Source organism: Mus caroli, unplaced genomic scaffold, assembly GCF_978045245.1.
Source record: "Mus caroli unplaced genomic scaffold, Mus_caroli_1 scaffold_6, whole genome shotgun sequence".
Lineage (NCBI taxonomy): Eukaryota > Metazoa > Chordata > Mammalia > Rodentia > Muridae > Mus > Mus caroli.
Window position 1 is genome coordinate 111,331,273 of NW_028227261.1, and position 12,869 is coordinate 111,344,141.

General features: G+C 50.7%; 1 protein-coding gene across 1 annotated transcript; it reads left to right on the top strand.

Annotated features, from left to right (window-relative positions):
* The first annotated feature begins 8,550 nt into the window (after positions 1 to 8,550).
* Positions 8,551 to 12,254, top strand: LOC147004355 (ribonuclease P protein subunit p25-like protein). The gene is made up of 2 exons (XM_085839360.1): positions 8,551 to 8,622; positions 11,455 to 12,254. Exons 1-2 carry the CDS (start codon positions 8,591 to 8,593, stop codon positions 11,981 to 11,983), a joined length of 561 nt encoding a protein of 186 aa, XP_085695486.1. The 5' UTR covers positions 8,551 to 8,590; the 3' UTR covers positions 11,984 to 12,254.
* The last annotated feature ends 615 nt before the right edge of the window (positions 12,255 to 12,869 follow it).

The window sequence follows — 12,869 nt, forward strand, 5'->3', positions numbered from 1 at the left end:
GTTTCGTTTCCTTTTGTGTCTAATCAGCAGGGAAGCCAGCTGCCTCCTGGGGCACTAAAAGGCCTCCTGTACAATCCAGTTTGTAAGACAAGGTTTAGACAGAGGGAGTGTGCTTAAGAATTACTTTGAAGTCAGCCTTCTAGGGGTGGTGGTGTTAAACCCTTGGCTCTAGACTCAGCTCTGCCTGCTGTTGGCATCTGAGTGTTGGAACTGGAAGTGAGCACCACCACACCCAGAGGGCCCCCCCCTCGCCCCCAATATAAAGCTGACCTAGAATTTACGATGTGATACTGAAATTCACAGTGAACTTAACCTCCTGCTTCCACTTCCTAGGACTGAGAATTAAAGCCAAGGCTTTGTGCAGTCTGGGCAAGCGCTGTGCTAACCACACCCTTAGAAGACATCTGAGGCTGGCTGGACTGCATCTATAGAGATAAATTTTAAAAAAAGATTTATTTCTTTTTTTATATGAGTACACTGCAGCTGTCTTCAGACACACCAGAAGAGGGTGTCAGATCTCATTACAGATGGTTGTGAGCCACCGTGTGGTTGCTGAGTTTTGAACTCAGGACCTCTGGCAGAGTAGTCAGTGTTCTTAACTGCTGAGCCATCTCTCCAGCCCCTAGAGATAAATTTTTGAATATGAGAATGTGTGTCTACTTTGCTAGTTCTGTCTAGAGGTGGTCCTGAGAACTTCACTGCACATGGCCATGGGGTGGCACTGTGCTCCCACATTTGAGCGGAAACAGACCTCAGCTGGGTCTTCCGGGCTGACAGTATAGAATACACCACTAACTGGAACAAGAGTTCCTCTGCTCTGGTTTGCCTTTGACCCAGCACTTACTGGGGAGCTCCTGCCTGGGGCAGGACCAGGTACGATACACAAGGCAGATAGAGCCAAAAGTACACTCATTCCTAAGGACCTTGCTCATGGCTTTTTTTGCCCACTGGTCACCAAGCTCACACCACCTTCATCCTGGTCCTATTTAGGTTGAATAAAGTCTGGACCCTTCCTATTTCTTGGAGTTGTTAAACTAATATTGGGAGAAACAAGGTTATATAGTTAAACATTCTAACGAACACAAATACAAAAGGCTATGTGCATAACCTTATTTGACAATGTCCTCAAAGGTCTAGCCAGGCATAGCGAGTGGCTCATGCCTATAATATCAGCATTTGGGAGGCAGAGGCAAAAGGATCTGTGCAAGTTCCATGCCAGCCAGGTGTCCATAGTAAGGGTAGACCAGCCAGGACTATAGGATGAGACTGTCTCAAACAACAAAAAGCATCAACAATTTTAAACCCAGGCAAATTGGCTATCTTGATACCTTCTCTGAGCTCTCATTACCACCATGGTGACTGTGACAAGCCCTAGCTGCAGCCTCTTGATCTTTATAGACAAATTCTACATGGTACCCAGCTCTACCTCTAGGAACACATGGATATCAGGGATGCCCATATGTCCCATCACCTGTCTTATAAAGGACTATCCTCCCTGCCCCCATCTCTGTTGTTAAAGCCAGTGGTCATTCCATAGTTTTTAACTTTCGTTGTTGGTACTGGAACTCAAATCTGAAGTCTTGTACGCTCTAAGCACGTGTTCTACCACTAATCTAGTCCTGTGGCCCTCAACTTTTGATACAGATAAATCTCTTAAGACAAATTTGGGCTTCAAGGATTCTTTTTTTCTTTCTTTTACATATATGAGTACATACAGATAAATCTCTTAAGACAAATTTGGGCTTCAAGGATTCTTTTTTTCTTTCTTTTACATATATGAGTACACTGTCGCCGTCTTCAGACACACCAGAAGAGGGCATCAGATCCCATTACAGATGGTTGTGAGCCACCGTGTGGTTCCTGGGACTTGAACTCAGGATCTCTGAAAGAGCAGTCAGTGTTCTTAACCACTGAGCCATCTCTCCTGCCCCCCCATTCTTTTTTTTTTCTTTATTGGTACTTTCCCCCTTTATTTTCGAAGATCCTTATCCCTTTGTAACTTTGAATGCCGTCTACAGGGCTGAAGGGATTGGTCAATAAGGAAAAGTACATGCTATGAAATATGAGGCCCAGTTTTCAGATCCCAGCACCCATGTTAAAAGCTGAGCATAACCACCTATGTGCCTATAACCCCTGCAATGCACAGGGTGTACAGGGGCCGGGGGGTGGGGGACTTGCTGGGGTTTGCCAGTCCATAGCCTGCTTTCGAGTTCAGCAAAGCACCCTGTCTCAAGGAGAAAAGGCAGAAAGTGTTGGAGCAGGACCCCTGTGTCCTCCACTGGCTTCAGCACAGATGTGTACAACATACACTCAAGATAAGTAGCATCTATGTATCCTTTTGTTTCTTTGTTTTGTGTTGTTGTCTTGTTTGTTTCTTTGTTTGATGAGACAGGATTTCTCTGTAGCCCTGGCTGTCCTGGAACTCTCTAGGTAGACCAGGCTGGCATCCAAATCACAGATCTGACTATCTCTGCTTCCTGAGTGCTGGGATTAAAGACTTAAGCCACCACTGCCCAGCTACATATCCTTTTTTCCCTTTTGTTTGTTTGTTTTTCTCTTATACAATACATCCCATTGGGAGTTTCTCCTCTCTCAACTCCTCCCAGTAGCCCTCGCTCCCCTCCTCTCTCACCCAGATCTCTCCTCCCCTGTTTCCCTTCAGGAAAGAGTAGGCCTCCTAGGGATACCAACCAAACACACCATAACAAGATACAACAAGACCAGACACCAACCCTAATATCAAGTCTGGACAAGGTAACCCAGTAGGAGGAAAAGGGTCCCAAGAGCAGGCAAGAGAGTCAAAGACAGACCCCAACTCCTGCTGCTAAGAGTTTCGCAAGAACCTCGAGCCACACAACCATAACTTAAATACAGGGGACCCAGCACAGGTCCATACAGGCTCTGTGGTTGTCACTTCAGTCGCTGTGAGCCCCTGTGAACCTGCTCAGTTGATTCTGTGGCTATGTTCTCCTGGTGTCCTCGACTCTTCTGGCTCCTACATTCTTTCCTCTCCCTTTCTCTGAGCCACATCTACGTAGCTTGACTCCTATATGTGAGTTAGCCTAAATCTCTTCCCTGGGATTTAGCTTTGGATGCTTTATTCCTCAGCATCTCCACCTGGTTGTTTAATAGGTGTCTCAAACTTAAAATGTCCAAAGCAAACTGATTTGTTTCCCAAGCTATGTGACCCCACCACCACCACCATGCAGTCTTTACCATCTTGGACTACACTTTGAAGTTCTTATACACCTAATGGTCTCACATTCAATCCATCTACAAGCCCTCAGTTTTATCTTGAAAATATATCCAGACTTCACCAGGCATGGTGGCACATGATAATCATGCAGAAGCCTGTAATCGGAGCCTACTTCTGGGTCCAGGTCTTGTATGTTCTGACGGTCTGTTAAACCTTCTGGACACCCTCATTAGCACACTCAAAGGTATGTTTCCATGGTGATTGTTAGTTCCCCTAGCTGCTATGTGGGTGCTGGGAATCCACCATAGATCCTCTGAGAGAATGGTCAGTGCTCCTAACAGCTAAGCCATCTCTCTGGCTCCTCATCTCTGTTTCTTCGCTGAGGATACAGTGTGACCAGCTGCCTCACCCGCATAACTTCCCTTCCATGATGGACTGGACCATTTTAGGGAAAGCCAAACAAACCCTTCCCTTGAGTAGCTCTTGTCAGGTAACCAAGAAAATACTAATAAGAACCCCACAGACAGCCAGAGAGATGGCTGGAAAGTTAAGAGCCCTGGCTACTCTTCCATAGGACCCAGGTTCCATTTCCAGCACACGGAAGCACACAACTGTCTGTAACTCCAGTTCCAGAGGATCTGATGTCCTCTCTGGCCTCCTAGATATCAGGCATGTATGTGGTACATAGACAGGCACACAGGCAAAACACCCAAACACATAAAATAAAATAATAAAATAACTTCATAAGCAATGAGTTACAACTCCCTGCCAGCTAAACCATTCTTGAATCCCTGTCCACAAAAATATGAGAAAATAATCACTTCTTGTTTTGTTTCTACCCTGGAGAGACTGGTAATTTCCTATACGACATGTAGATAACTACCGACATGTTCCTTCCCTTCCTAGACTCCAATGCAAGCACTAATTCTTTTCCCTCCAGATACTTGGGATTTAACCTAGAACCTTAGAATGTTAGCAAAGTACCACCGAGCTACACCACCAGTCTTTTTATCTTTTCTCTTGAAACAGATCTTGCCAAGTTGCTCAGGCTGGCCTTGAACTCTCTGTTGCCCAGACAGGCCTTTAGCTTGGTGTTTCTCCTGCCTCAGCCTCTCAAGTAGCTGGGACTGCACGTGTGTGCCATCAGGCCAGCTCCAATTACATTTTTCCACGACAAATACCTCCACCTGACACACATATATATTTCCTCCAGTAGAACAATACCATGTAACAGTGACACTGTTTTATTTGGGCCTGTGCCCTACAGTGCCTGCCATAACGCACTCAATTAATGAGTGTCAGTTTCTGAAGGTCTAGGTCATTTTGCCTTGAGGTATAGGAAACCCGAATGTGGAGGGGGTAAGAGGCAGCCTTCCTTTAATGTAATTTTTGTTAAAGATTTCTTTTATTTACTCTATGTAAGTACACTGTAGCTGCCTTCAGACACCAGAAGAGGTCATCGGATATCATTACGGATGGTGGTGAGTCACCGTGTGGTTGCTGGGATTTGAACTCAGGACCACCAGAAGAGCAGTCAGTGCTCTTAAGCGCTGAGCCAACTCTCCAGTGGCAGCCTTTCTTTAAACCCAGGTCCCAGCCATCCTTAGCCCCTCATTCACTGCTTCCTAGCTGTATTCTTCTGGCCCAGATTCCAAAGGTGGGTTCATTTTGCTTGACTCCCAGTATTTGGAGGTGAGGGAGGATGCTCATCTCCATGCCCCCTCTTATCAAGACCCACAAAAAAGTCATTTTGAACCTTTCAGAACTACAGTCCCCCAAGTCAGTACACCTACTTTCCAGGAGGGAATCTTACATCGCTCTCTTCAGGTACCTCTCAACAGCCAGTGGCAACTAGGAGAGACAGGAGCAAGCTGGACCCCAGAGTTCTGTACATACGTCTCTACCCCTTACCCTCCAAGTATCCACAACACTCCAGGACATGACCATCTGTCTCTCTGCGTGCGTTAATTCCACCAGTGAACCACTCTGTGGTCCTAGCATGGTGGGCAGTGGGAGCTCTGCAGGACAAGAGTGTCCAGCCTCAGACACCCACAAGTATAGAGTCAAGGCGTCTCAGTGCTGAAAAGGAATCAAGGATCGAAGGAGTTGGAAGGGGTGTGGCTGACTCCGAGATCTGGTACGGAAGAGGAAAGGTTGGGGACAGACGATGGAATAAATGGTGAGCCTCAGCCCAGCCAGGGATAGCCATAGAGGTACTTACTCAATCCAGCAGCAGCAGCGGAAGCTGGGTTTTTGAGTAGGGACGGTGGGAGAAGGCAGGAGATCAAGGGTGGCACCAGAACATGTGGTCTGGCCCAGGGTAAGCTGAGACTAGGAGGCGCTAATGAACCAGAGGAGGATGAGGGAGAAGACAAAGGTCATGCCCAGAATCCTGCCATGTAGGGGCATTTTTATCCTGTGACATATGTGTCCCACTGGGTGTAAAGGGTTTGGTGACACTGTGCATATGTCACCCCCACAGGCACCTGCTGCTCACCTAGCTTATGGCAGTCCTCATACCTTTAGCAAGTAGGTCTCCTTGACCACAGAGAGAGGCTTGGAATGCATGAGAGTACCTGAGAGAAATAGGGTCAGGCTGCTCAGAGGGGAAACGGTGGCCTGCCACCCGGGACCCCCAAAACAGAAACAGCATCAGGGGATTGTGGTGTGGGATAGGCCCAGTTAGCTCAAGGAGATTTGGAAGTCAGGGCACGTGGATGGAGAATGTACGTGAACATGGGCAAACTGCTGATCACTGGAACAAAAGAGATATTGAGAAGCCAGGAATCGCTAAGCTCTTCATTCTTCCTTCCACACACACTTGGAAATCCTTAAGAGAACAAAGGTCAAATGAGGTTTTTAAGAAGAGAGGTGCCGGGCAGTGGTGGCGCACACCTTTAATCCCAGCACTTGGGAGGCAGAGGCAGGCGGATTTCTGAGTTCGAGGCTAGCCTGGTCTACAAAGTGAGTTCCAGGACAGCAAGGGCTATACAGAGAAACCTTGTCTCGAAAAAGGAGAAGAAAAGAAGAAGAAAAGGAGGAGGAGGAGGAAGAGGAGGAGGAGGAGGAGGAGGAGGAGAGGTGCGGCCAGGCAGTGGTGGTACATACATGCCTTTAATCCCAGCACTTGGCAGGCAGAGCCAGGCAGATTTCTGAGTGCTCTACAGAGTGAGTTCCAGGACAGCCAGGGCTACACAGAGAAACCCTGTCTCAAAAAACAAAAAACAAAAAACAAAAAAAACAAACCAACCAACCAACCAAACAAACAAACAAACAAAAACCAAAGAGGAGGAGGAGGAGAGGTGTGTATGCCTGTATTTCTCATACAATGTGTATATCCCGATGTGTGTGCTTGCAGGAGACTCAAGAGACTTCTGGGGGTGTAGGTGCATAGATACGGGGGCCACTGGCATGTGCATGCCTGTGCCTAAACTGACACATATTGCAGTTGGAGATAGTACATGGGCAGGGCATGAAGGAAGGCAAAGCTCTGTTCTGGCCAGGTGTTCCGCATTCATCCCCGCATCCTGAAGAGTGATTCCAGTGTGACAACAGCTTGTTCAGGCCCTAGACCCCTCGAGTCACCTTTAAACGGAATGTGTAAAATTGGGCCCGAATTTGTGACAAGGTGTGAACGGTGGGTTCTGAGTGTGGGTTTGGGGGACACGACTTGTAAGGCTGGGCGGGGCCATGGGCGGGAGTTTACTAGCCGTAGTCTCCTCTTTCTCCCACGCGTGATTTCCCCATAGCTTTCCGGCGCCCCTCTCGAATCTGGCTGTAAGGAAGGTGGGAGACACCTGTTGGGGGGTTAAGAGGAGCCGAGCCCACCCCAGCCTCTTCCGCTGAGCCCTCCCGCCCTCACCCGCCCAGCAGGGCTCGGGTCCCGCCCCCGGGACCGCAGGCAGCCAAGCGACCGCCAGTGAGCGCACGGCGGTCAGAAGAGCGCAGGGCGGCAAGAGCGCACAGCGGGGACCCTGCGCAGGGAACCCAGCTGAGACAGGAGCCGCCCGAAAGGCCGCAGAGCAGACGGACCGCCGTGGAGACACCCGGGGCTTCGGGCGGTGCCAGGCAGGTGAGTGTAGCTGCAGGGCATCCAGACCCCGGGATCCGAGCTCAGTGACCCGCCACCTCATGCCCGTCTGGTCCTGTCCCTGTCCCAGACCCAGACATTGCTGCCCTCTTCTCTGTACCTCTTGGGTTCCTGATTCTTGTGTTTTATGTTTTTACCCGGTTTTTACACCAGTGTCCTCTATTTTCTGTCTCTTTCTAGTATTTTCTCTCTCATGCTGCGTCGGTCTTCCCGCGTCTCTCTCAGCCTCATCTTGCTATCTCTTTTCAGGTGTCTGTCTGTCCCTCTCTTGTAGCTCCCTCTCCCTCTCCCTCTCACCCTGCCCCTTCCCCTCCCCCTCTCCCTCCCCCTCCCCTCCCCTCCCCCTCTCCTCCCCCTTCCCCTCTCCCTCTCCCTCTCTCTCTCCCTCTCCTCTCCCTCCCTCCCTCCCTCCCTCCCTCCCTCCCTCCCTCCCTCCCTCCCTCCCTCCCTCCCTCTCCATCTTGCTCCTCCTCAGTCTCTAAGTCCCGCTCCTGTCTCTCCTCCAGTCTCTGTCTCTGTATCTGCCTGTCGTCCCGTCCCGTGTCCCGTTCTCTCTCTCTCTCTCTCTCTCTCTCTCTCTCTCTCTCTCTCTCTCTCTCTGTGTGTGTGTGTGTGTGTGTGTGTGTGAGAGAGAGAGAGAGAGAGAGAGAGAGAGAGAGAGAGAGAGAGAGAGAGAGAGAGAGAATCTCCCTGCACCACTCTCCCTTGGTTTCTGTTACTCTTTCCAATTTGCTTGATTCTCCCTATCCTCAGTCCCTGGCCATTTTTGACTCCCTGTATGTAGTCTCTGTCTCTTTTGCTCCCTCTATCCCTCTGTCTCTGTTTTCTTGATATATTAATCCTTCCCTTATAACTCCATGTATGTCCATGAGCATGTATGCCCATGAGCATCTCCTCTTGTGTTGTAGGGTGTGGGTGCAGCAAGGCCCTGCACCCATAATTCCCTCCCCAGCAACCGGCCCTTTCCTCGGGGCCCCGCCTGGTACCAGGAGCCCCCCCAGCAGGGGGACTGAGCCTGGAAGCTGTAATGGAGGCCCTGCAGAGGCAGCAGGCAGCACGGCTGGCCCAAGGGGTGGGGCCCTTGGCCCCTCCACGCTTACCGCTTCCACAACCTCCTCTGCTTGGCACCCGGACCCTACAGGCTCCTGAGGGGGCGATAGGGGTGGTTCGGGCTGAAGAAGATGAGGGTGCTGAAGATGAAGAGGGAGAGACACCCTTAGCAGAAGAGGAGACAGCTGAGCAGAGCCATCCAGGAGCCCAATGTCCCAACTCACCTTCCAGCCAGTCTCCTGGAATCCAACCACATGAGTGGACCTACGAGGAACAGTTCAAGCAGGTAGGCACCCTCTCTCCACCACCCACTACCGGCCAAGCTGTCACACCTCTCTCCCTCTGGCAAAAAATCAGTCTACACATTCCTATCACTCTCTGAAAAATGTTACCAGAGACCTAGGGAGAGATAGGAAGACTGGAAGATGGATAGTGATCAATCAGCAGAGACACCCAGATATGTAGAAAGTACACAGGAATTCATTAAGAGGTAATGGAGAGCCTCAAAACATAGAAAATGGCCATTGGTCACCATAGGAGGCCATCGATGAGTTTGAAAGGGAGATAAAAAGGGTGTAAGGGTCTTTGAGAGAAGGGGATCCCGAATTCAAGGAACCCATAGCAACTCTACCCCATCTACCCTCTCAGATATCAAATCACATGTACCAAAGGGAGTGTCTCAGGCTGGCTAATGCCTTTGGAAGGGGAATAGCTTGCTGCCCCTTTTGCAGGCTGGTACGCCCATCCTCTTTCCTGCCACACTGATCTGCCATCCAGTGTCTTCACCTGGCCTAAATTTCACGAGTGTCAGTTCCCAGCTTGTGCTTGCTACTTCAGCTGCAGTGTAACTGAGCCCCCCCCCCAACCTCTCTGTGCAAACTGGATCTTTATGTATATGACCTTAATCCAAACCCTTCCCGACTAGGGACAGTAGAGCAGGCTGTCACCATGGTGTTACTCGGAGCTGTGATTTCCAGTTGTGGCATTCTGGTGGTATTACTCATAGGGCATTGGTTTGGGGGTGTTTTCTAGAAGTGCTAATATGTAGCTAGTGTCCTGCAGCACTGGTGTAAGACTACGGATGTCACTCGGGGCCTTGTCACTCTGGAGATTCAGCTCTAGTGACCATTTCTCCAGGGCACTGCTCTGGGCTTATGAAGGACAAAGTGTGGGTATCATTGTAGGTTCTCACATGAGACTTAAACTCAGACTTAGACTTAGGTCATGTGTGTGTAGCTCCAATGCTGGGTCTCTGGGGGTTTGATACTCATGGGAGGATTTTACAAGGTTCTTATTGAGGGATGGAGTGTGACTCATATCAAGCTGAGGCCGAGAATCTGTTACTCCAGGTCAATGGCTCCATTATTCTGGAACTGTTCGTTTTTAGACTTGGGAGGCAATGTTGGGGGTGGGGGTGGCCAACAGATTCCTAGCCTTCTGACATCTCAGGTTCTGTGTTGTGTGGCCGGTGCCTGTGTGATAGCTTCTACAGTAGACACTGTAACCACCTCTGGAAGGAGATCAGACAAGATGGCTCCTATAAGGAGCTCCCCAGCATCCTGCTTGCCTGAACTCACCCCAGTTCATGTCCTGGCCCACGAGGATATGAATTGCATGAAGCCCTTATATGGATTAAGGGGAATGAATAAGTATCCATCAGTCTACGCAGTGTGGAGCACAGCCCCAGCCTGCCACCCCTCCTGCGGCTCTGAATGTCCATCCTCAGGGACAGTCAAGACTCTGCCCGGAAGAGCAGGCTGAGCCATGAAAGTACTTCCCTGATTCTTCTCTCCCTGTATTTGCCACGTGCAAGGCCTGAGCTGCCTAGAGGCACCTCTAGCTAGGACAGGTCTTGTAGATAGATTAGATAAAGGCACCCTGCCTGTCCCTGGGGGTAGGCCTGGTACCAGGGAATTGACCTTCAAACTCCATTCATGCCTTCACCAAATACTCTTGCCCAGAGTACCACCCAAATTGGGGCTCCAGAGAGAGGTAAGTGGGGGCAGTGGAGCTGGAGAATAACCTTGGTTCTTCCCCAGCTGTATGAGCTCGATGCGGACCCCAAGAGGAAGGAGTTTCTGGATGACCTATTTAGCTTCATGCAGAAGAGGGGTAAGCAAAACGATGTGGGGGAAAATACCTAGACATTTCTCCTGCTGACTAGGTTTTGAGGAAGGAAGACCTCAGGATGAGACCCCAGGTGAGGCCCTCCCTGCAGAGGCCTGAGGTTGGTGGCACCTGTCCTTTGGGCCCTCAATAGCATCTTTAACCTCTGACCCTGCCCCCCTTCTCCACCAGGGATTAATTAGTGGTGGACCCACAGGCAGGTTAATGAGTGTGAGATCAATTAGGAAGGTGGGAGGGAGAACTGGTCAGGACTGGTTTGAGAGAGCGGGGTCCCAGGAACACCTTGGTTGTATACAGTGTACCCTTCTTCCAGCCTCATCTCCCCTCCATTTCCTTTTGCTTTAGCTCCCCACCTGTCCTACAGCAGGAGGGAATACAGTTAGACTGAAGGAAGGCTTTCCTAAAAGATGGGCAGGGGCCTTGTGAATTGGGTAGTGGAGAAGGAGCCAACCGCTCACGAGTGGTCCGAAGCCGCTCTCCAGGCGAGTTCCCGAGTGGCCCGGCTCAAGCCAGCCTACTCGATTAATGTGGGGGTGAGGTCTTCTCTGCCCCCCTGCACCCCGTGCTCGTAGGCAGGGTCGATTCCTTCTTTGGGGAGTACTTTGTGAGGCCTCGTGGCTGTGCTCCAGGGAGTTTGGGGCCAAGAGTCTCTGGAAGCACAGAGTAAGGGAGCCTTGTCCCAGTCCTTGCAGCCTTGTGAGAAGAGCCCGCCTGCTCTTAGCAAGTTGTGGGCGAGGGGTCTGGGACCTAGCCCCGAGGAGCTTGAGATCATGAAGAAGTACAGGCCTACCCCCAGAGAGCCTGGTTTGGGGGAATTTAGTCTTGCCAGTGTTAGAAACTCGTGGATGTATTTAGAAAGGGGTCTAAGGACTCGATAATTCTTGGCCCCAGCCTTGAGACGCTGGGGTGAGGAACAGGGCCATAATCTGGAGGGAGTGATGGAGGATAGACCTGGTCATGTTCCTGCCATTCATCTGACTCTTTCCCGCAGTGCATATCCAGAGAGACCCACTAACCGCGAGGGCAGAATGGAACAGTACCGGAGGGCCGGCTCTGTAGAGCTCCCAGCCTCATCACCAATGCCCCAGCTACCTCCCGACACTCTGGAAATGGGAGTCCGAGATGGGAGCAAAATCCGAAACCTGCTAGGGTTGGCGCTGGGTCGTTTGGAAGGGGGAAGCACCAGGCACGTGGTGTTCTCAGGTTCTGGCCGGGCTGCTGGAAAGGCTGTCAGCTGTGCAGAGATTGTCAAACGGCGGGTTCCGGGCCTACACCAGCTCACCAAGCTCCGCTTCCTGCAAACGGAGGACAGCTGGGTCCCAACTTCACCAGACACGGGACTAGACCCCCTCACAGTCCGACGCCATGTGCCTGCGGTGTGGGTACTGCTTAGTCGGGACCCCTTGGACCCCAGTGAATGTGGCTACCAACCCCCAGGTGCACCTCCTGGCCTGGGCTCCATACCTAGTTCCAGCTGTGGTCCCAGACCCCGAAGGAGGGCTCGGGACACCCGGTCCTGAAGATCTGCTGCGCCTGACTGTTCTCTAGACCTGAATATCTGTGCCTTCTCTAAGAAGCGCTTGTGATTGTTTAACCTGCCGGCAAGGCTTAAGTCTATGTCTACCGAAGAACTTGCCCCTCCCCTCCGGAATGTGAGATGGAACTGTTAAAAAGACTGGTGTGGGTCAGTGCTGAGTTAAAGACTGCTTGAGAAGGGCTCACTCTGTCTCTATATCTCACTTGCTTTTTCTGACGTCTGACTAGGGAAGGGAAATAAAGGTTATGCCTGTTTGTTTGGCCTGTTGTGTAAGTGGGACTGCAGACTGGGGGGCCTGGCTTTATCCCAGGAGCTCCTGGGCTGGAAGCAGGAAGGATGCGGATAGGCTGGCACTGGGTGATGGGTCTGGTATCAATAAAAGTTGCAGCAGTAACCTGGGTGGCTTTCTGCCACCTGCTGTAAGCTGGGTTGGGGCTCGGCCAGCTCAGGCATTTCCCCCATCTGTGGCATATGTTTTCGTATAGTGGATTGTAAATACAGGCTGGCAGTTCAGGGTTTTAAGCCTGGTTCTCCTACTCCCAAGTTACTGTTCTGGGTCATAGCGCTCACATCTGTAAAGTGAGGAATAGGGTGCTCACCTCATTAGAGTTGAAAAGCTTATAAGGAGATGTACACATTGACACTCAGACACCACCAGAGCACCTGGTGCTGTAATTGATCAACTCAGCTTGCTGTGAATCAAGGTTTTCTCCAGTGTGTCTAGTAATCTGGATGCCCAATTATGAGCAAATAAAATTGGGGCTCTTCTGGATTCAGGCTATAGCAGGACCCAGCAAGTTGAAGGTGCTCTCAAACCAGGGAGGAGAGATTGGGGTGGTGGGAGAACAAGTTGGGGAACTTAAGGTCTT

What these genes read in the sequence shown, in the direction of transcription:
- LOC147004355 (XM_085839360.1), top strand. Translation starts at nt 8,591, where the DNA reads ATGAGTGGACCTACGAGGAACAGTTCAAGCAG. An exon ending in ACGAGGAACAGTTCAAGCAG is followed by an intron (nt 8,623 to 11,454) that starts GTAGGCACCCTC and finishes TCTTTCCCGCAG; the next exon opens with TGCATATCCAGAGAGACCCA.